The sequence below is a fragment of the Mastigoproctus giganteus genome, chromosome 1, assembly GCF_048544385.1.
Source record: "Mastigoproctus giganteus isolate SK-2022 chromosome 1, ASM4854438v1, whole genome shotgun sequence".
Lineage (NCBI taxonomy): Eukaryota > Metazoa > Arthropoda > Arachnida > Uropygi > Thelyphonidae > Mastigoproctus > Mastigoproctus giganteus.
In genome coordinates this window covers 270,661,209-270,686,085 of record NC_143575.1, presented here as the reverse complement: position 1 = coordinate 270,686,085, position 24,877 = coordinate 270,661,209, and the positions used below count along the sequence as shown (strand labels likewise).

At 36.3% G+C, this 24,877-nt stretch overlaps 1 protein-coding gene across 1 annotated transcript in view; it reads left to right on the top strand.

Annotated features, from left to right (window-relative positions):
• The window catches only part of ck (unconventional myosin-VIIa ck), a 273,948-nt gene that overhangs the window by 172,321 nt on the left and 76,750 nt on the right, over positions 1-24,877 (top strand). The window contains exons 27-29 of the mRNA XM_090377618.1: positions 5,606-5,723; positions 18,808-19,110; positions 20,059-20,286. Coding sequence (XP_090233744.1) covers positions 5,606-5,723; positions 18,808-19,110; positions 20,059-20,286 — 649 coding nt within the window. The remainder of the gene's footprint in view (positions 1-5,605; positions 5,724-18,807; positions 19,111-20,058; positions 20,287-24,877) is intronic.

The following is a 24,877-nucleotide window of genomic DNA, read 5'->3' as shown; positions in this document are numbered from 1 at the left end:
TCTCGAAAGGTGATGTAGTTAGCCTCAACTAATAGTTTAAGTAAGTGAAAAATTTCCTTAATAGGCAGGTTCGTATAATTAATCGGTGTCGAGTTTTTATTTAACATATCCCAAATAATATCTAATGTGTATTCAACGTTTACATTCGTATATAATGAGGTAACATCTAATGAGAATAAATTGTCATTGTCGCCGAGTCTACAGTCTTTAAGATTATTAAATAATGTATCGTAATTCTTAATCCCAAATTGTATAACCTGTCTAAAAGGTTTTATAATATTATATACATGTGTGGCTAAGGCTGAAAATGCCGAGTTCCTGTAGGAAACAATAGGTCGAATCGGAAATCCAGGCTTGTGTAATTTTACCTGACCAAAAAGTGCAGGAATATTGTATGTTCTGGACTTCAATTCCTTCAACTGAATCATAGTAATGTAGTCGTTTTTACGATATGTGGTTAACGTTTTATTGTATTGATTTACCAAATTGGTAAACAGTGTCGGGTCCACTTCACGATAAGTGGAGGTATCAGACACAACTGAATCTAACTTATTAATATAATCATGTTTATCTAGTATTACCACTGTATCTCCTTTATCTGCCCTCTGTATAATAATGTCCTTATTTTCTCGAAGTTCTCGTAAAGCTGAACTGTCATGTGTATTTAATTTAGGAAGTCGCGTTTCTTTTATGTTATTCACTACTTGGTTAACTTGTTGAATAAATACATCTTTTTGTGGAACACTACGAAGTCCAAATTCAATATCAATTACGCATTGTTTTTTTTTGGCAGCTTTCGAGGTGGTAAATTATAATTTAATCCTTTGGATAAAAGTGAAATCTGGTCCTGCGATAGTGTACACGAGGAAAGATTTGTAACCTGTTGATATGTCGGTTCGTTGGATACTGGGTGAGGGGGTGTTCGTGAACTAGCCGACATATTCTGTGGTAGTGCGTTATGTGTCTGTGGGGGGGGGGATGTCACCCAACTCGTGTGAACTTGGTCGCAAGCTCGCGACAATGTGTTAGAATTCGCATGAACGTGTCTTGAACTATTCGATAATGCTTGCAACTTATTAACGTGTCTGTTTTTTATTTCTGAGGCTTGTGCTTCCCGTCGCAAATCTATGGAGGTCTTCAATACAGACCAATCGTTCGGATGTAGATAATTTTTTAATTTATCGCGAAGCTTCCTAACCTGGGAAAGGTATTTTTGTTTATCCGAATATCGAGATTTTAAGGCAAGCTTAACAATATTACGTGATGTCGCCAGTGATAGTTGTTTTATGCCTGAAATTTTTTGATTTAAATTCACCCTGGCAAACTTCGGAACGATGTTGTTTTGAAGGCAATATTTTAGGAAAGAAAAATGGTAACTTTGGGCCGAGTACCTTAGTGTAGATTTAATGTAATTTTGTATCAAGCCGGAATCAGGTTGTATCAGGTTTAGCCTGATTCGGTAATTTTCATTCCTGTGATCACGACAGTCGGTCGAAAAGCATTGTCAGCTTCAGGAAGGAAAAACGTTTTGAATATTTTCGTTAGATTCTTTTAATTGCGTTAATTTGAATTTTAATTGTTTTGAATTGATTTTGAATTGTGTTAAATTGATTATTTAATTATTTATATTTTACTTTATTTATATTTTACTTTAATGTACCGGTAAGTTGTCGATTTTTTCGTTTTTTCCGTTTTAATTTCTGGAGGGTATCATACGGAAGTGTTCCACGTACTATATTGAGGTATACTCCTCTTATTAATTTACTAATATTATTATCTACGTAGAACATATTGAGTATTACAGCTCTGATTCATACCATCTAATTAATTTTCAAACTCTTATTGACTATTTCATTCACTTCCTGTCTCCCCAGTAGTATACAATCGATACACACAATTATGGGAGATTTTTTGAATGGCTTGATACAAAATTACATTAAATCTACACTAAGGTACTCGGCCCAAAGTTACCATATTTCTTTCCTAAAATATTGCCTTCAAAACAACATCGTTCCGAAGTTTGCCAGGGTGAATTTAAATCAAAAAATTTCAGGCATAAAACAACTATCACTGGCGACATCACGTAATATTGTTAAGCTTGCCTTAAAATCTCGATATTCGGATAAACAAAAATACCTTTCCCAGGTTAGGTGATAAAATTAAAAAATTATCTACATCCGAACGATTGGTCTGTATTGAAGACCTCCATAGATTTGCGACGGGAAGCACAAGCCTCAGAAATAAAAAACAGACACGTTAATAAGTTGCAAGCATTATCGAATAGTTCAAGACACGTTCATGCGAATTCTAACACATTGTCGCGAGCTTGCGACCAAGTTCACACGAGTTGGGTGACATCCCCCCCCACAGACACATAACGCACTACCACAGAATATGTCGGCTAGTTCACGAACACCCCCTCACCCAGTATCCAACGAACCGACATATCAACAGGTTACAAATCTTTCCTCGTGTACACTATCGCAGGACCAGATTTCACTTTTATCCAAAGGATTAAATTATAATTTACCACCTCGAAAGCTGCCAAAAAAAAACAATGCGTAATTGATATTGAATTTGGACTTCGTAGTGTTCCACAAAAAGATGTATTTATTCAACAAGTTAACCAAGTAGTGAATAACATAAAAGAAACGCGACTTCCTAAATTAAATACACATGACAGTTCAGCTTTACGAGAACTTCGAGAAAATAAGGACATTATTATACAGAGGGCAGATAAAGGAGATACAGTGGTAATACTAGATAAACATGATTATATTAATAAGTTAGATTCAGTTGTGTCTGATACCTCCACTTATCGTGAAGTGGACCCGACACTGTTTACCAATTTGGTAAATCAATACAATAAAACGTTAACCACATATCGTAAAAACGACTACATTACTATGATTCAGTTGAAGGAATTGAAGTCCAGAACATACAATATTCCTGCACTTTTTGGTCAGGTAAAATTACACAAGCCTGGATTTCCGATTCGACCTATTGTTTCCTACAGGAACTCGGCATTTTCAGCCTTAGCCACACATGTATATAATATTATAAAACCTTTTAGACAGGTTATACAATTTGGGATTAAGAATTACGATACATTATTTAATAATCTTAAAGACTGTAGACTCGGCGACAATGACAATTTATTCTCATTAGATGTTACCTCATTATATACGAATGTAAACGTTGAATACACATTAGATATTATTTGGGATATGTTAAATAAAAACTCGACACCGATTAATTATACGAACCTGCCTATTAAGGAAATTTTTCACTTAATTAAACTATTAGTTGAGGCTAACTACATCACCTTTCGAGACAAGGTGTACAAACAAATTTTTGGATTACCAATGGGTTTGAGCCTGAGTGGCTTAATGTCAGAGATCTATCTCTCAACGATTGAGCAGATACATTTGACACCTTTTCGTCCCCGTATCACATACTATGGGAGGTATTTAGACGATGTTCTAGTTATTACCGATAGTAGTACTATCCAAGACATTTTACATTCGTTTAATAATATTCATTCTAGACTCAAATTTACATTGGAAAGGGAAGATACGGATACTAAGTCATTAAACTTTCTAAATTTCACGCTTACCCGGGACTCGAACAAAATACAATTTAGCATCTATCGAAAACCCACAAACACCGGTATGCTTCTACATTATAATAGCTACCACCCGTTCACCTACAAAAGATCGATTATCTTTAATCAATTTCTAAATGCCTATAAATATTCAACGACGGATTCTGCTTTGGACTCAGAAATACAAATATTAACTAGCAGATTCTTGAACAGGGGTTATCCCATTAACACAATAAATCGAATTAGGGTACAAGCTAAGGATAGGATAAAAAATACTACACCAATCAACAATAGCAATATCAAAAAATACTTTATTTCTGTCCCATATGTTGAACAGTGGCACAAACAGCTTAACAGATTCTTTAAAGATACCGAATTTAAAATTATAGCTAGGCCTATACGGAAGTTACACACTATACTGAACAATCGCTCGGTTCTTTCCGCTTTCGCAACACAAATTAATGATCTAGTATACAACATTTCTTGCGGTGATTGCGACTCGTCTTACCAGGGTCCGACGCGGTTTTCTCTTAATATTCGTGTAAATCAACACGAAGCCTCAGTTCGTGCTTCTCGTTCAGCAGCGTCAGAATTAGCCTTTCATGCCATTAACGAAAAACATACTTTTTTATTTAACGAGGCCAAAATACTTAACGTTCAACGTAATTATACGCGACTATTAATTGCAGAAACCGTTGAAATTAAATTACACGAGAATTCTGTTAATGTTCGGCGGCCATATTTGATCTCCGATGCGTGGAACTTTACGCGCATGCGCGAAGACATATAATCACTATTTAAGTTGCAGGTTTAGCCTGATTCTGTAATTTTCATTCCTGTGATCACGACAGTCGGTCGAAAAGCATTGTCAGCTTCAGGAAGGAAAAACGTTTTGAATATTTTCATTAGATTCTTTTAATTGCGTTGATTTGAATTTTAATTGTTTTGAATTGATTTTGAATTGTGTTAAATTGATTATTTAATTATTTATATTTTACTTTATTTATATTTTACTTTAATGTACCGGTAAGTTGTCGATTTTTTCGTTTTTTTCGTTTTAATTTCTGGAGGGTATCATACGGAAGTGTTCCACGTACTATATTGAGGTATACTCCTCTTATTAATTTACTAATATTAGAAAATTCCATAAGGACAAAATGATATACACTACTATGTGGCATGTGTTTTGTTTGAAGACATTTTATCAAGTTATTTAGTTATTTTATTAAATAAAACAATTATTAAACAATTTATAAAAGATATTTTTCTGTGTTTCACAGTGTCATTGAGGTTATTGAATTTAAACTCTCCCCCTCCCTTTCTCAGAATTTACCCAAAATAGTTCCAACTTAAATTTTATAGATAGTTAGTCTTACCAATGTCAACCACAGATCAGTCGTAAAATATTCCTACTTATCCCATTGATGTTTTTGGACAGTTATACATATTTTGCTACACACACACACACACACACACACACACACACACACACACACACACACACACACACACACACACACACACACACACACACACACACACACACACACAGTATATAAGTTTGTATTCACAAATGCATAAACTAGAGAATCTTCACTGCCACAGTGTGGAATTATATTAAACAAAACAAACACCCAAAAAATTTCTGAAATTTTTGCAGCAAAACATTTCAGCTAACCACATTTCCTTCCTTTGAAAATTGTAAAAATTCCTACTTTTTATGTGGAACAACCTTGAATGTCATTTAAATACTGAAAGGAGTAGATGAACTAATAGAAATAAACTCAAAAATGTAAAATAGTGCAAAATTATTACTATCTGATTTTATGTATTACTGTTTACAATTGACTACCCTATAATAGTTTTAAAAAAAATGCCAGGATAAGAAAATCTATTAATGTAAAGATATTAATGAAAAGATAAGCACATTAATATATCAGATATATTTAAATTTTAATTATTAATGTCTTGTTATATGTTTATTTAATTTTTTTTTTTCAGGGATGAAATCTATTGTCAAATCTGTAAACAGTTAACAAACAATCCTAATAAAAGTTCTCATGCTCGAGGATGGATACTGCTATCTTTGTGTGTGGGATGTTTTGCCCCTTCAGACAAAGTAAGTATATGAGAGAGAGAGAGAAGGGAAACTCCTATAGAAGTAATTTGGACAAGTTGGAAACAGGTCCCTTTCTGCCATTAGATCAAACTCAGTGGTAAAATAAAAAAAAGAACTATAACTCTGATCTGAACAGATTTGTCCAGCTCAGAGTTACTTATTTTATTTTTTATCAAGTTTATGTTGTTGTTAACATGTACAATACTAGAAAATTGTCTGTTTTTATTAAAATAGGTAATGACAGACAAATCTCTAAAAATAGCAACATAGCTTTTAGTAAGTTATATTTTCACCTAAGCAGTTTTTTTTGTCCATTCCAGTGTATATGCCTAGCTCTCATATACTAACAGCCATAAGTTGCCTGGAAGAGGTTGAGAGGTTGCTTGGCATTTTATTGGAATATCTCAGTATATTAAAAATAAAATATGTGGCTGCATAACAAGCCAATGTAGCCTTAACAATGCTGTTAAGCCTATAAAAATGTGATTAATAAAATTATTGTTCACTCAATGCACCTTGTAAGCTATCATATACCAGACACAGTGTTGTTCTCAGCTTCATATTATGGTACTGTTCATGGCTGCACAGTACCATAATATGCTGTGTTCAGTTTAGCTTATAGACTGTTTATGTACACTTTATGGATTGTTAATTTACACTTTATGGATTGTTAATGTACATTTTATGGATTGTTAATATACACTCTGTCATTTGATGTTTTTAACTAAGAATATCACATGGTGCAGATTGCTTTTAACTTAAGAGCAACCAAGTAAATCAGCAAGTGATAGTGACTCAAATAAAGTTAAATGTCAAGGGAAAAAAAGCTTCACAGTAAAATAAAATTGGATACCCTTAGAAGATTAAATTTGAGAGAGAGTGGAAAGTTGATTGTGTCAGATGTTTGATTTAATGGCAGCCACTGTTAGAACCCTAATCAAGAACAAGGAAAAAATGTTGAAATGGGGCAGTGTAGCAACTCCTTTAATTGCTATGAAGTTATTATTTTTTTTTAAATCAGTTAGCTGAAGGAATTATTAATTTGTCTATAAAAGACAACACACATTTGCAGTTGCCTTGCATTCTATTATAATTCAAGAGAAGGCAGCGAATTTGAATAAAATAAAGATTAAAAAAAATTTGCTTAAGGGACCCATTGCTGAACTTTTCACTACTAATAAACACTTTAATTGGTTGCATATTGTTATATAGGGAGAAATGCATTAGCATTAGTTGAGGCATATGATGCAAGCCTATAGAGCATCAGTGAAAAAAAAAAAAAAACCCCTTCCCATTTCACCCATCCAATCACCCCAAATGTTTATGTAGTTCAGCCTTAAATTTATTTAAGCTATCAACTTCCACAACAACAGATGGAAGTCTGTTCCAGCAATCAACTACCCGCTGGCTAAAGGCAAACTTCCGCACATCTACTCTACAACTGTCTTTCCTCAATTTGAATCTATGTCCCCTCAGGTTCTTAATCTGAGCAAGCAGAAGTAGCCCATCAGCATTGAGCCTGCTCAAACCATTCAAAGACTTGTACACCTCAATCAGATCACCTCCCAGGTGCCTAGTCTCCAGATGCTGCACTTACAGAATTTAAGCCTTTCTTCATAAGAGCACCCCCTTTGTTCCTCTCACCAATCTTGTTGCCCTTCTCTGTATTTGTTCTAGCAACTCTACATCCTTCCTAAAATGAGGCCTAAAATGATGCAGTAGTCAAGGAAATAGTTACATTAATTTTATGGTTAAAGCTCTACCACTATCCCAGATTCAGTTAATACTTTATTTGGGATCAATTTAGAGCACCAGCTGGCAGACAGATGCACGAAACAAAATACAATATAATGCACTGACATCCCTGTTACAGTATGTTATAGTATGAGGACACAAGTATAGGTGACTAAGCCAGTAGCTGTCCTCTGTAACAGTATAATGAGCTCACCACTTAGTATTCATTTGAAAAGCTCTGGGTTTTCATTTCTCCCAGAGATAGGAGGAATTCTTAAAGGCCTCTTCAATTAGGGCTGTAATTAGCCAGCCAATCTCAAATAGAGGAAGTAGGGATTTCAGTTTTCACATGAAAATCAGTCCAAGAACACACACTAATATAGATGGTCTAATAAAGCATATGAACTGATGCACTATGGCCAAAGTAATCAATTAACAATCAGGAAAGTAAATGCAAAATACAAGACAGCATAAAACCTGGGGGTGGGAGAATCCATTTAAATAACTAGGGGCTGCAACCCAAGTTATTTACATGGATTCTGTGTTTTTACTATTGGATCAGTTTCATTTTTTGTGTTATTACATTAATATTCAAAAGCATTAATGTTGTGTTGCACATCATTTTCATTCTTCTTTCCTCAGAACCCCAATATCTTTAAAAGCAATAATATATACATGCACAAATTAAATAAAAAAAAAAAAAAAAAACAATAAAAAAAAAAAATTTTTTAAATTGTGGAGTCTCTCAAACCTCTTCCAGGGTCCCAGGGCTCTTCAGAATACTGGTTAAAAACCATTGTTCTATGTGAACTGCTTCTTTTTACAGTGAATTTAAGTCTTGTTTGCATGGATAAAGTGTAGTTTATTGTTAAAAATAAAACGTTTTTTTTTTTGTTTTTTTTTTTTGTGCGTGTGTTTGTATAGTGATAAGTGTATAGTCATGTCAGTTTAATGGCTTAATCATTGGAACCTTTTTGGAAATGTCAGGTTTGAGTCCAATCATAAACAGCCTTTTCACTTAGGTTTGAATTAGTTTGGCTGAAGTGGAGGAGCAGTTTTTCCTGTGATTTATTGTAGGATTTTTTATTCCTATATACAAAGGTGTAGTGGCAAGTCATTCATATAGCTTCTATAAATTCTCAGTGTTATGGACTTCTCTTTGTGAAAAATACTTAACAATCTGCAGTGTATTGCTAAAAATAAAACAACTTCCTTTATGTTATTAATTTATATTTAATAGATATCTGGTGCATAAAATGCCAGACAGATATCTGTTAAGTTAGTTAAGAAAATCATGAAGAAGAAGAAAATGAAGTTAAGAAAATCACCACCGAAAAATATTACCCACGCATCCCGTGTGGCGGGAACTGTGCAGGTGTATTTCAGCCACCCCTCATGGGCGCAAACTATCCTGCAAAATGGAGTAGACATCGGTCTTCATCACCTAGAAGCGGCGCCAATTGCCTTAGCACCAACGAAAGTCACAATTTCAAACGTCCCACCTGAAATCCCTCATCACTTTCTGAGAGGGATTTTATCCAAATACGGATCAGTTACCGGGAAAATACGCACACTCTCTGCAGCAACCACGAAACCGGAATTTTCGCATATAAAAAGCTTCCGCAGGCAAGCACTTATGCACTTCGCCAACAATGACGCAGCAAACATCCCAAAACTCATCAACACCGATCTAAACGGAATAACTTACACCTTCTATACCTCCATTTCCTCACAATGTTTCTTCTGCCACGAAGAGGGTCACATCAGGAAAAACTGCCCACATATCTCTAACTCTTCTGAAAGTAATACCGAAATTCAGGCGGCACCAACCTGGGTCAGGCCAGATGCACAAAGCGAGCTGACTGTTGGAGAAAATGGGGATGCTGAAGAAACTGTCAAACAGTCTGAGATGCTCCCCACAACAAACTCTTTAGAAAAAGAAAATTCAAAAACCACAGAAGACCAGGACGCAATCTCTTCAGGAGACCGAAGAGTTTTATCTCAAAAGCAACCCCCAAGGCAGACCACGTCCAAAGCCACAAAACAGAAGAAGACAACGCACACGGCGGCAGGAAAAGAGCAAACCGCAAACAAAAACAACAGGGGCGACGAAAATAAATACAGAACACCACAGAAGATAAACGGCCAGATCTCAAATAAGTCCATCATACCACCAAGTATGGAAATAAATAAACAGCTACAAACTACTGACGATCCAAATGAAGAAGAACCCGAATTTCTGGGCACTGAAGAAGAGACCAACTGTGATTCTCACTATTCAAGTGCTTCAGAGGACGAGGAAACCGATTTTCCCTACACTAAAGGTCCTTTAACTGTGGAGAAACTACGATCCTTTCTACGGGAAGTACGCGGCTCGCCACAGAAGCTGGTGACAGCTCTGAAGTTCACCTCTAACATACCCGAGCTGATCTCACAACTTACGGGTCTGCGTTCCAAACTAAAAGGAAAGAAAGACAGAGCAGATGTGAATAGATCCAAACGCCTGTACTACTTGATTAACGGGCTTGAACAGCAATATCATCAATCAGGATGTTAACCGCCCCAAAACTTGCAAAACCCTTATCTTTATCCCTGCAGATAATGCTGACTCTTAGCATGCTATCACTTAATGCAAGAGGATGCTCCTCTGCATCGCGCAATAAGCTGATCCTTCACCAGGTCCAACGACATCATGCCGACCTACTCTTCCTACAAGAAACAAATATTAAAACAGACACAAGGCCATCCTTGAAATGGGCAGATTGGCCATATGTATTTCATCATTCTCCAACACAACAACATCATGGGGCAGGAGTGAGTATCGGCCTTCATCAAAGGTCAGCCTGCAAGCTCAATGTGATAGCAGAGATCGCTGGCTACGCAATTTACGCCCTCCTGGATACACCCCAGAAGGAAACCCTGCACCTTTTTAACATCTACATGCCACAGCAGGACAGACTCGCTATCCAAATAACCAACTTCATACAAAGCCACCTCTCTACCATAGATCAAGAACATATCATTCTTGCTGGCGACTTCAACTGCACTCTTGACCCAAAAATGGACAGAGCACGATGCACTGAGCACCGCACAACATTAATCAATAACCTGCAAGCCTTGATAAACAACAATGAATTGGTCGACGTATTTAGACACCAGCACCCAGAAGAAAAGTCCTACACCTGGAGATCAGCAAATACAGCATCAGCAAGACTACCTTACCAAGCCCGACTGGACAGATACTACATCCCAAAACACACCATCCCCCTGGTCAGAAGCATCACACATTTGCCGTCTTATATCTCAGATCACTCCTTTATCAAATTACAGCTCTCTTTCTCACCCAATCACTACAAAAGTAGAGGTGCTTATTGGATGTTCAACAATAGCCTTCTTCAAGACAAGGAATACATCTCTAAGCTGCAAGACCTGATATCCAACCTTGCCCAATCCAAAGACAGATTGGAGCCCATGAACACGTGGTGGCCTAGATTTAAAAGTAAACTGAAATCATTCTCCCAAACCTACAGCCAACAGAAAAGTCAACAAAAGCGTAATAACCTCTATCAACTTGAGCAAAGGCTGAAAAATCTCCCATCTGAAAGTCAGACCTACCAGTCAACACTACAAGCCATACAAACCCACTTAGAACACTCTGCAAAAGGCGCCCTGCTCCGATTAAGATACACCCACATAAATCTATCTGATGCCCCGACCAAATACTTTTTCTCATTAGAAAGCAGACATCAGAAATCAACCACCATCACTGCCATTCAGCTGCAAAACGGAAACATCACTGAAGACCCAGAAGAAATCTTCTCTGAAGTAACAAGATTTTATAGAGAAATTTACAGTTCTCAAGAAACCTCTACAAAGGCAACGGAGGAAATCCTTTCAGGACTTAAAAAAATCTCCCATACGGCCCATTGCAGCATGGAGAAACAAATCACCCTACAAGAACTAACAGCAGCATGCAAAGCCCTTTCCAAAAATAAATCACCAGGTCTGGACGGACTGACTTCTGAATTCTTCCAAACGTTTTGGGATCAACTCGGAATGCTACTCTTTGAAATGCTTGAAGAAGCTCAGTTCCATGGACTACCAGCTTCGGTCACCACCTCTGTCGCTCGACTGATTCCCAAGAAAGGAAATCGCGCCAATCTACAAAACTGGCGCCCGATTTCCTTAATGAACACGGACTGTAAAATCATTTCCAAAGCCATCGCCAATAGATTAAAAGCCACGCTCCCTGATATCATCGATCACCAACAAACATATTCTGTACCTGGAAGATCGATTCACGACAATCTACATCTGATCCGAGACCTCCTCTCCACTGCAAACAGCCAAAGAGAATTCCTAGCACTAATTAGCCTTGACCCGGAAAAGGCATTCGACAGCGTTGAACACAGCTACCTATTTCAAACCTTGAAAGCCTTTGGATATGGACCTTACATCATCGGAACAATCCATCTGCTATATAAGGAAGCCAAATTCTGCCTGAAACTCAACAACCAGCTCACCTGCCACTTTCCGTATTCCAGAGGGATAAAACAAGGCTGCCCACTCTCTGGACAACTCTATGCAATTGCCATAGAACCATTCCTTAATAAAATTGCCACCAGTATACAATCCCGACGAACGCTGCTACCAGAACCCCACCTAAATATAACCTACTCAGCATACGCAGATGACGTCACAATTGCAATACGACACGAGAGTGAATTTGAAGTCATTCAAAAGGCTCATGATCTTTATGCTCAAGCATCAGGCGCAAAACTCAACCACTGTAAGACCAGCGGCCTGTGGGCTGGCAACTGGAAAACTAGAACCGACTCCCCCATCCAAGGCACATGGTCCAGCGAGGGACAGAAATACCTAGGTGTGTACCTCGGCAATACCCTCCTTTTCTCCCAGAAGAACTGGCCCGAATTGCTGAGTCATTTCAACAAAGTACTCGGAAGATGGAGAAGCGTGTGCGCCACATCTTCGCTGAGAGGGAGAGTGCTTGTGGTCAATCATATGGCGGCAAGCGTTCTCTGGCACACCTTCAAAATTCTCACTCCACCTGCTGACTTCCTCCACCAAATCCAGGCATCTATCCGAAGCTTCCTTTGGAACAAAACCAACTGGATGTCCTGCTCCAAACTTAGCCAACCACTTACTCACGGGGGTCAAGGGTTGGTCTCATTAGACGACAAAATCACAGCATTCCGGATCACCTTTCTTCTTAAGACGCTGCAAACAAAATACGCACAATCCAACACTACGGATAAACTACTAGCCACAGCCACTAGAGGACTATCCCTTTCAACAATATTGAGAATGGACATGGCACCAGTACCACTCAAACTACCGCCGTTTTATAAAGACGCACTATACCGCTGGAAAAAGCTAAACCTTCACCATAATCTTGAGAGAACATCCCTTTCCGGAATACTTTCAGAACCGCTCTTCTACAATAAAAGAATAATAGACCCTGCAAATGATGATATTCTCTTCTTCCCTACGTGGAACTGGGCAGGAATAAGAACCATAGGCGACCTCCTGACACCAAGCCTTGAATGGAAAGGATCAGAAGATTTGCCCATTAAAACCATTAATGCAAAGCAGCAACACATACATCTAAAATCAGCGATCACACAAGCTCTTCCAGACATCACTACAACTAAAGGGATTGGAAATGTCACTGGATCCTCGCTTACACCAACCTTCGTCATCACATCACCAGAAGACACGGTACCTCTGTCTCCTGCACCCTCCAAAAAAGTCTATCAGCTAATCATGTCTCGCCATGCAACCACGATTTTCCAGTCATCCACCTGCCAAGCTGTCCCTGCACCCCTCTCCACTCACCACAAGCCACCATCAAACTTTCAGTGGAACCTTCCGTACAGGACGAAATGTTCCAAATCGGACGCAGACATCCAGTGGAGACTGTGGCACAACATCCTTCCCACCCCAGTCAAGCTACAAATCTTCGGCTTACGCTCCTCAAACTACTGCCTCTTCTGCGCCACCCCAGGTACCCTGGAACACATATACCTGGCATGCCCTGTGAACAAGGAACTCGTCAAATACGCTTTGGATGCAGCAAAGCTTGCCTGCAACCACGCCCACACTCCGGAGGACTACTGGTACCTACTTCACTCTGAGCAGACAGCACACACCACCTGCAACTTCCTATTCATTGCGGCCAAGGCCGTCATTTACAGCTTCTACTTGAAGCACACAAGAAGCAGTGATGACGTGCCACCTGTCGACACATCGGCGCAACATCTGAAGTGGAGCCTACGGAGGAAGTTGCAGAGCAGACTCCTACTCGAATTCCACTGCAAAAGACCAGAAACTGTGGATCATCTTAACAGCGAATGGAACAGTGGCGGTCACCTCTTCACCATCACTGAACAGTCCATCACCTTCAACGTGTGACACTTAACAGGAGAACGACCCAACCCCAAGAAACTGTTTTTTTCTTATTTCCTGAAATTAAAATTTTGAAACCTTTGTATTTCTTTCTAAAAAGTTTTTCTTTATCTTTCCTTTTTGCTTTGTACATAGAATGTAAATACAGTAGTTGTTGTTGTTGAAAATGTATCTACTGTTCACGTTTTAATAAAAAAAAAAAAAAATAAGAAAATCATGAATGCTGCTAGTAACAGTTTTTTTTTTTTTTTTTAAATATGCAAATAATTTGTGAAAATGTTAGTATGCCTCATTTGTTAAAGTGAATTATCCTCTGGACTTCAGAATAATCCATAATTTTAAGTCTTGTTTTCTTGTGGTAATCATTGTAGAAAATTCTGATATGTCTCCCTTCAGTTTTTTTTTTTTTTTTTTTTTGTTTGTTTTAATGGAGAAGAGCTCATTTCACCCTGGGCAAACTTAAAAGTTATCTCCACTAAAACCATAAATTCAACATTCTCAATTCTGATGTAGGCTCATTTATGACATATTTGGGAAAGATTTGCTGTTAATTCATATTGCAGACTGAGGAAATACTCTACAAAAGATTTTTCCTACTCTGGTTTATTTTTAGTTAGTCTTAGGCCAAGGTGCAAGATTTGTATTTCTGAAAACTTAAGTTTTTCTTCCTACTTGTATGTAATATATTAGCTTGGAATACAAGACAGTTGACATTACATGATCTTAGTTGCTTTGCTGCTTACCTTAAACAACCCATCCTTTCCTTTGTGAGGAAATCTTCAAATAACAATGTGCAAAAAATTTGAACTTCATCTTGCTTTAAAATGAAAAAAAGTTAATTCTAGTAAATTTCAAATGCGCTAATTCCAAATATGAGATTAAAATTTTTTCACCACCCACTATTTTATCAAGAAGTGAAATTAAACTATGTACATATTAATAAAATAATAAAATTAATAATTATGATAACTTAATTTTCATTTAAAAATTGGTCCTTGATGCCTTCTGCTTATAGTTGGAATTTGAATTATAGTTGGAATTGCTGCTTCTCAGTTTCTTTAAAAATAGAATTCCAGCATACCGGAATTCTATTTTTCTTAGTATCATTTTTCCCATAAATAAATATTTTGATGGCAACTTTCTCCATGCTCATTACTGATAATACTTCAGTCTGTTAGAAAAACTCCAAGTGTAAGGTGGAGAAAATAGCTCTGCATTGACATGTTGCACCCCATTACTTTAACAGCCTGTGCTATGCCTTCTGTAAATTCAATATGTGATTCAAATCTTTTAGCTGTCAGCTTTAACTGCCTAAGAAATTAACAGTAACAAATTTAAAAGCTTTTCATGATGCTTTTTTTTCAATATCATTTAAGATACTGTCAAAGTTGTTATGCTCCATAACTGTCTGGATTTCTGGGCCAATAAAAATACCATCTTTTATCTTTGCATCACTGCCTTGGAAATTGTTCCTTAAAGAAATTCTTTGTCATCATTATTTATAGCCTTGAAGAAAGTTTTAATCAAGTCCAGTTTTATGTAACCCGAAACAAGGGAACCTTTTCTGGCTTGACAAGGGGCTAGTGAAAACCACTTTTCTTTCCTGGTAATGAATTCTGAATTCTGTCTAATGGGCCATTTTTTAATGATGTAATGTTAAGGGATTTTAATGATGTAACGTTTTTATGCTACTCACATAAAAATCAGAAATACTTTGTAAGGCTGCATCCCTAGAAGAAGTGCTGAAACATTTTAGGTCACAAGTTGTCCCATCCATATTTATTTATTTTAGTGAATTCTCTTTAGAAGCACAGTGACTGAATATGCATTTTTATGTATATACATATATTCCAGTAGCTTTTTGTCTCCAGTATAATCTAATAATTATTTTTCTGTCCTTTCCAGTATATTCAATGATTTTTTATTTATTTTGTGTTGGTACCACTTGCCAAACAGACAGGTGGTGCCAATGGCAGGTCCATGCATACATATTCCATGCATATTCTGCCAATAGCAGGTCCATGCATACATATTCCATGCATATTCTGCCAATAGTAGGTCCATGCATACATGCAACTACTTCTCCATAAACCCTATCCTCAGTAGCCCTCCTCTTCATCTCCCCATATCACCCATCCCTTCTCAATTCATTTATCATAGTTTTCTTCAATTTCCTCTGGGGCTTTTCCTTTCAACCTTTCCCTGCATTACATCCTTCATTAATCCCTTATTTCACAATGCATGTCCAATTCAATTTCTCTCCCATCCTCTAATGATTTCGGTCAAATGTCTCTTCTTACCCACCCCTCTCAAAACCTCATTTCTCATTTTATCAACCTGTCTTATCTTGTCCATCCCTCTTGATAGCCACATCTCAAATATTTATAATCTTCTAATATCTTCTATTCTCAATGACCATGTCTCTGCCCCATAAAACACCACACTCCATACTAGATATTGTACCAATCTTTTCCTTAAACCATTCTTAATCTCTCATACAATATTCTTCTTTGTTTCTGAGAATCTTTTTATCCATTGCGGTTCTTATTTCTCTGCTGCCCTTTGCTTCTTCTACCATTATTCTTCCCAACTACCCACATTTATTCACCTTTTCTATTCTCTCTGTCCCCCCCCCCACTTATTTCAATGTTTAACTTATATTTTTCTCTTCCCCTCTCATAACTTTTGTTTTAATATTTATTCTCATTGCAAACCTATCACAATTTTCCTTTAACCTATTAACCAATTTCTGTAATTCTTCTTTAGGATCTGCCCATTGCCATACTGTCTGCAAATCTAACATTGTCAATAATTCCCCCCCCCTCCCCATCAATCATTCCATATATCCATATTTCCATAATCAAATGCTTCTCTAACCATTTGTTTTGCATATATATTAAATAAAGTTAGGGGAAACAACACCCCATCTCTCATTTAAACCCATCTTTACATTTTCAGTGTAACCTTTTCCTACCCTTACTATTATTTTTTTTGTCTCCAGTATAATCTCCTAATAATTTTTCTGTCCTTCCAATCGACTCCTATCTTTTCCGTTATATTTAGCAATTTAACCCAGTCTTCCCAATCAAAGGCCTTCTCCAAATCTATAAAACATTTATCTCTATTCATTTCCAGATGTCTTTCTGTTAACATTTTCCTCATGCTTATTGCATATCTTGTTTCTTCCCCCCCTCTCATCCTGAACCAAACTGTCCTTCTCTCACATTTTCTCCATCCTGTTTAATATTCTTAGCATTATTTTTGCCACATATGGTATCAAACTTATAGTTCTAAAATCCTTACATTTCACTGCAGTGGCTATTCTTTTCCATAACATAATTTTGTTAATGCTCTTAAGCCCACTTTCCCTAGCAAACTTATAAACTCCACTGGAATTCCATCAGTACATACTTCCTTATTTCCCTTCATTTCCTTTAATGCTGCAATTACCTTTTACTCTAATATGATTTGCCTCAAGCTTGATCCACTATTTCTATATTGTCAAAATCATTCTCTTCTTTTGCTTGTTTGACCTATATAACTTCCCTCTGACTCCTCCCTTTTTTCTTCATACTCATATTCCTTACTCTCCTGTGCATTAAATCATATTGTCCAACTTTCCAATACTTATAATTCACTACAAAACCCATCCCATCATTCCTTCCTTGCTTTATGTGTTACTTGCAAATTGTTAGATGGATTTGTATTTTCAACATGCAGAGGTACTCTGCAAAAAACATACACAAAAAAAAGTTATGAATTATGTGAGCAGGTGCACTGTTTTGCTGCGCACCAATATATTTTTGGAAAAATAAAAATAGGGAAGAAATAGTTTTAAATGGTGCACTTTATAATTTTCTTTGATATTCTGACACTATATTGGATAATAAGAATCACTAATATCTTTAGTAATTGCAGCCTTATTATTCATAAAACTTCTCTTGACTAGTGGCATTCATTCTACTATCTCTGTGTCAGTAATGTAAAGTTTCATATGCTTGAAACTTCAAATATAAATTTAAAAAAAAAAAAAAATATATATATATATATATATATATATATATATATATATATATATATATATATATGTGTGTGTGTGTGTGTGTGTGTGTGTACTATGCATACATACATATATATAATAAATTCACAGCCTAGAAAGTGAGGACAAAGGCAGAAACATTATATATAATATATTTAGTAAAATAATACGAGGAGTTTACCTCAATATATTATGTAGAACACTTCCGTATGATACCCTCCAGAAATTAAAACGGAAAAACCAAAAGAATCGACAACTTACCGGTACATTAGAGTAAAATATAAATAATTAAATAATCAATTTAACATAATTCAAATCAATTTAAAACAATTAAAAATCAAATTAACGCAATTAAAAGAATCTAACGAAAATATTCAAAACGATTTTCCTTCCTCAGTAGTTTCCTTCCAGTAGTAAACAATTGATACACACAATTATGGAAGGAAAATCATTTTGAATATTTTCGTTAGATTCTTTTAATTGCGTTAATTTGATTTTTAATTGTTTTAAATTGATTTGAATTGTGTTAAATTGATTATTTAATTATTTATATTTTACTCTAATGTACCAATAAGTTGTCGATTTTTTTCTGTTTTTCTGTTTTAATTTCTGGAGGGTATCATATGGAAGTGTTCTACGTACTATATTGAGGTAAACTCCTCTTATTATTTTACTAATATTATTATCAACGTAGAACATATTGAGTATTACACCTCTGATTCATACTATATAATATATTTATAAAATTCTATATAGATTAGTTTAAAAAGAAGTCAGGCTAGAAGTATTGAAATTTTTCACTATATTAATTTTTGTTATTTTTTTAATAATTTTTGAAATTATATTTTTACTAAATTAAAGACTTTTTTTTTTTTTTTTTTTCAGTTTGTGAAGTATCTCTTGAATTTTATTCGTGAAGGCCCTCCTGGCTATGCCCCATACTGTGAGGACCGTCTGAGGAGAACGTTTATGAATGGCACTCGTGGGCAACCTCCATCTTGGCTGGAACTTCAAGCAACAAAATCAAAAAAGCCACTCATGTTGCCAATCACTTTTATGGATGGTAATACAAAAACTTTATTAGCAGACTCGGCTACCACAGCCAGAGAACTCTGTGCACAGTTGTCTGATAAAATTGGGCTGAAAGACCAGTTTGGATTTTCTCTTTATATAGCTCTGTTTGATAAGGTAATTTAGAATATAAATAATGCCTAACTTCATTTTTTAGTGGAACCTTTATTTCTTTATGATAAAATAAATTTACATAAATTTTCTAGTTCTGTGAATTTACATAAAATTTCCAGCTCTATAAATTTACATAAAGTTTCTGGTTCTATAAATTTATGTAAACTTTCTAGTTCTATAAATTTATGTAAACTTTGTAATTCTATGAGATTAGATTGCAAGCTGTTTCAACATTTAATAACCTATTGTTTAACATAAAATCTTATCTCAAGCCTGCTACTATCCTTTCTTAATTTAAATATTAAGTTGGTGCCATATAATTTCTCAATCCACAAAACTAGTCTTGTTCTGTAGCAATATTAACCTGTAGCAATAATTCCAATAACTAACCTCCATTTTTTTCCACCAAATTCACACTGTATTCAGACCTGTATACAGTGCTCAAGGTTGAGCTTGACCAATATGTATATAATCAAATGAATGACCCTTTTCTTCTTATTGGAAAAATTAGATGTTATTTTGTGGCCCGCCTTCACAGTTATGAGTTACAGGTTTGTAATTAACTGTCTTCGTAAACATGTTGGATTATGCAGTTAATTGTGCATTTCTCAAAATGCTTTGTTATATTATGCTTGATTCAGTGACATATTTTAAAAAATATAAATTGGATAAAAATCTATTAGCCATATTGGCTTTTTTTTTCATAGCTTGCTATGCTAGTTCAGAATGCTATTCAGTATGAAATTTTCTATGTCCATGGACATAAAATTTTTTTAACATCTCTTTCCTTTTTCTGACAAGATGATAGGAATAAAAACATTTGTAATAAAGATGCTCTCAAGGTTGTAGTGTCAGGAAATACATAAATAAATCAAGATAGTTCATATAAATTTAAACAAATTCAAGGATATATTTTAATTTGCTTATAGAAAACTAACTTTTTGTTTTCAGGTATCATCATTAGGAAGTGGAGGGGAGCATGTAATGGATGCTATTTCTCAATGTGAACAGTATGCTAAAGAACAAGGAGCTCAAGAAAGGAATGCCCCATGGAGGTTATTTTTTAGGAAGGAAATTTTTGCTCCATGGCATGACCCCACAGAGGACCAAGTAGCAACAAATCTTATTTTCCAGCAAGTTGTACGAGGAGTAAAGTTTGGAGAATATCGTTGTGACAAAGTATGTATATATTGTAGAAGATAAATAAGTGATGTGCATTTTTTCTTGTTTTTTTCTTGCACAATAACAGTAATTTAAAAATAGAGTGAATACAAACACCTATATTACAATTAATAGTCTTTCATTTTGAGTATTTGGAGCATATCTAATATGACTAGATGTATTAATCTACATAATAATTTGCTTATGTCCCTCTCTGTGGAATGCTTTTTGAACATGAATAACTTAAAGAACTAAACAAGATTTTGACCTGATTCTTTTGCAATAGATTTTATTTAGCAGAAAAATTGAGGGGAAAAAAACAAATTGCAGTAAAATTTTCCAACTGATTTTCAAAATTTCCCTTATTTTTTTAGAGTTTTGTACCGGAACTGTTGAGCAACAGTTTTACTGCAGTTTTGGCTAAATATTTGCCGTGGATACAATAGAATAATTTTAATTTTGTAATTTTGGCTGTGCAGTAATTGCAATTTTTTTAAAGGATGATATAGTTACACATGTAAAAAAATTATCAAATTGCATTTTTTTAAATATATTTTATTACATGAGTCCACTGACACCGTAGATAGCAGTGAATGGAGCTGAGGGAGAGGTTTTTGTAATTATTTCGATATTAATCTCTATTTCTTCTTTAAAACAGTTTTAGCAAAATATTTGCCACAAGTACACTAGTGATTTAATTAAATGAGAAATTAATTAAATTAGTAGATAGTATATTTTGCAATGGAAAATTATAATTTAACAAACTCTGAGTGTCATTCTGGGATAATTTCTGAATGTTATTTTAAGTGGATACAAACATTTTAATAAAATGTTATTTTATTTTATGTAAACCCCAAACACGAGAGGTATTCGAACCTATAGTACTTAGTACCATGCTTGGGTTAGGGGTTGAGAAGACGAAAGAAGATATTTGTTGACATTGGACTTGAACTTCTGTAGACTGTAATTTTCAGGAAATACGTGTGAAGGAAGGTTGTTCCAGAAAATGGCAGTTGAATGAATAAACAAGGAAGATAAAAAGTTGGTTCTGTCAGTTTGAAGTTGGACAGTAAATGGATGTTGGCTGGTGGTAGTACGTGTTTGGACTGTTTCGAAAGAGAGAGCGGGAATTATAGAAGCCAATTCAGAAGAACAGTGCCCATGGAAGTATCTGTAAATGAGGCATGAAACAGAAACAGTACGTCTATGAGACAGCAAGTGGAGAGACTCTGTTAGAGATGAATCATTAATTAACCTAACTGCCCTCTTCTGAATGGAATCAAGACGCCTGAGAGAGGTTTTGGGGGCACCACCCAAGATGTGGGAACAATATTCCATGGCAGGGCGGATCTGCGATTTATTCAGCTCATGCTGTATAAATCGCAGCTGTATAAATTGCGATTTATACAGAGTTTGGAAGAAAAGTAATGCCGAGAGCGAAAGAGAAAACCAAGTTTTTTAGATGCAGAGGAAGCAATATTTGTAATGTGCTTGTGCCAAGAGAGATTAGAAGTCAAGGTAATCCCCAAAAGAGATATATCGTTTTGCATAGAAATCAGAGTGTCACTAAAGATAAGCATAGGAGCAGAAGAATCCTTTTAGCGAGATATAAGTCAAGACTGAGTTTTAGAAGGGTTGAAATCAACTAAGTTGTTTTTGCTCCACTGGAGAATTACCTGAAGATCAGCATTTAAGGAATTGGTAGCAGATTTTTGAGAAGTTGAAGCTGATTGAGCAGGGCAAGGTTTCTCAAAATGGAAAGTGGAATGCAATGTGTTATCATCGGCAAAACTGTGGATAGGATTTCCAGTCAATGGAAGAAGGTCATTAATATAAAAGAGGAAAAGAACTGAACCTTGGGGGACACCACCATTAGTGGAGAAGTTAGAAGACAGAGAGCCATCTAACATCACCCTCAATGAGCAATCAGAGAGAAAACTGGATAACCAATTACTAAAAACAGTTGGCAAACCATAAGATGGAAGCTTGTTTAGAAGACCTTTATGCCAAACACGATCGAAAGCCTTTGAGATGTCAAGAGCAACTACTTGTGTTTCACTGAACCTTTCCATTGAATTAGTCCATAAATGGGTAACATAAGCCAGAATATCACCAGTGGATCAACACTGGCGATCGTTAATCAGACGGAAGGTTTCTAGGTAGTTTAAGAGTTGGCGGTTAATGGATTTCTCCATTACTTTAGAAAGAGTAGAAGTAATTGCAATGGGATGATAATTGGATGGGAGGGATTTGTCACCGTTTTTAGGAACTGGCTGGATATGAGCAAATTTCCAAGCAGAAGGAAAAACACCTTTGGAATAAGAAAGTGAAAAAAGGCAGCAAAGAATAGGAGTAAGTTCAGGAGCACAGGTTTTGAGAACAAGTGGAGAAATACTGTCGGGACCTGGAGCTTTCTTAGCATCAAGATTCGTCAAACTCCTTCTAATATCCTTTTGGCAGAAGACCACAGAAATCGGAGAAATGGAGCGTGTTGGGAATGGTGGGAAGTGTTTTACCAAGATCATTAATACATGAGTTGGAAGAAAAATGGGATGCTAGCAGGTCAGCTTTATCCTTGGCTGAAGTGACAACAGAACCATCTGGTTTGGACAGAGGTGGGAGCAGAGATGGTCAAAAATTGTGGCCAATAGCTTTGGCAAGAGACCAGAATGCTCGGCTACCATTAGGGCAAGAAGCAAGTTTTCTACTCTTAGGTTGGCGCCTCCTTAGCCTGGTGGGAAGGAGCAGCAGTGCGTAGCACATGCGTCTAGATTAGACTGGGGTTTGAGCCCATGACTACCAAATATGGAGGATGCGGAAAGGTCAGAGGAATGACCACCGCATATCCTCGGAGCAATATGGCCTTAGTTGCTAATGCTCCTAAAAACCAAATAACAACAACAATCTACTCTTAGCCTGTCAAACTCTAGTTTGGACTGATTAATAACTGCTTTACAATTGTTGCGAGCTTTGGTGTAGGCAGAAAATGAAACTGAAGAATTAGAAACAAGCCAATTAAAATATGCAACATTCTTCTCTTGAACAGCCTTAGCACAGTTATTGAAAAATCAAGGTTTAGATAAAGGACAAGATTTTAAAGTGGAGTGTGGAATAAAGGATTCCATTCCTGCAAGAATAATTTCACTGACACAATCTGAGCATCAGATGTCAAATTGACATCAGAAGTTTTGAAACAGTAATCTGACCAAGGAAAAGAAGAAAAGAAATCTCGCAGGTCATCCCATTTTGCATTCTTGTAATGCCAAACAACACAAGTTTGGGAATAGCCATGAGATAAAGGCTCCATTGGAGAAGAGACAATCACCAAGTTGTGATCTGAGGTGCCTAAAGGACCACTTACTTCGACCGTGTACTTAGAAGGGTTGTTTGTGAGAAAAAGATCAAGCGTGTTGGCTGTATGATTAGGATTGTCCGGTATTCTTGTAGGTAAATAAACAATCTGTGCAAGGTCATTAGTAATAGCAAAAGCCTCAGCATCTCGACCAGCTGGGTCTGTGTGACTAGAAAACGGAAGCCAGCTGGAGTTGTGAACATTAAAATCTCCAAGGAAAATTATCTCACTATTAGGAAAGTTGGACTGGAGAAAGTCAAGTTGCAAAGAGAGGAAGTCAAAGAGCTCCAAGTGATTAGTGGAGTTGGGAGAATGGTAGAGACAACAGATGAATTTGACACAATGAGGTAGAGAGAGAGATTTTAAGCCAGAGAAGATCAAAGAGAGGAGATTCCAAATTGCCAAGTCTCTGACAGGGAATATCAGAATGCACATATGCACAAGTACCACCTTTGAGGCAAAAGGAATCATATAGCGAATAATTTGGGCATCTGAGATGAGCAGTAGTTGAATCAACCCATAACTGAGATTCTTTGAGAAAAAGTACATCGGGTTTGGCAGAGAGCAATGGAAACGGACATCGTTGAGATTAGAATTGAGACCACATATATTTGTGAAATGAATTAGGAAGTGCTTGGGAAGTTTAGATCTTTTCGCAGATAAGCTTTCTCTATTAGTTTGACAATTCATGGTGTATTCAATAGTAAGAAAAAGTGGGTGGGACATGCTGTATGAAGTAATGAAATTTTTGAATATGGTGTAAACATGGTAAGAATATACCCAGATCCTTGACATAATGTGGTCTCAACAATGCTCCCTGCACACACACACACACACTACTCGGACTCCCTCTAGTCACTATCTGGCAGAGTAGAGGTAGCAAGATTATACAGTAGCTGATCCAGAAGCCTCCTAGAGAGTTACTAATAGGTTCGGTCCCGTGTACTAACTAGCGGCTGGCCTGCGAACACCATTTTAGAGCTGTACCCTCGAAAAGTGGATTACTGATGTAGTTTGTTACATGTCTGCCATTTGAATTCCTTCACTGATGGGAGAAACCTTTTCTATACATTTTCAAATGGGGCTTTGGTTTTATATCTCAAAAAAAAAAAGAAGACAAACTGATCTTTAGGATGTACAGAGCTGGTTGAAGGTGGGTGCAATGGGTAGGGAACCCACTGCCAAATTTTGGAGAGACAAAACAAGATTTTTTTCCCTATACTATGATTTTTATAGGAAAAAAATTTTTATAGGAGA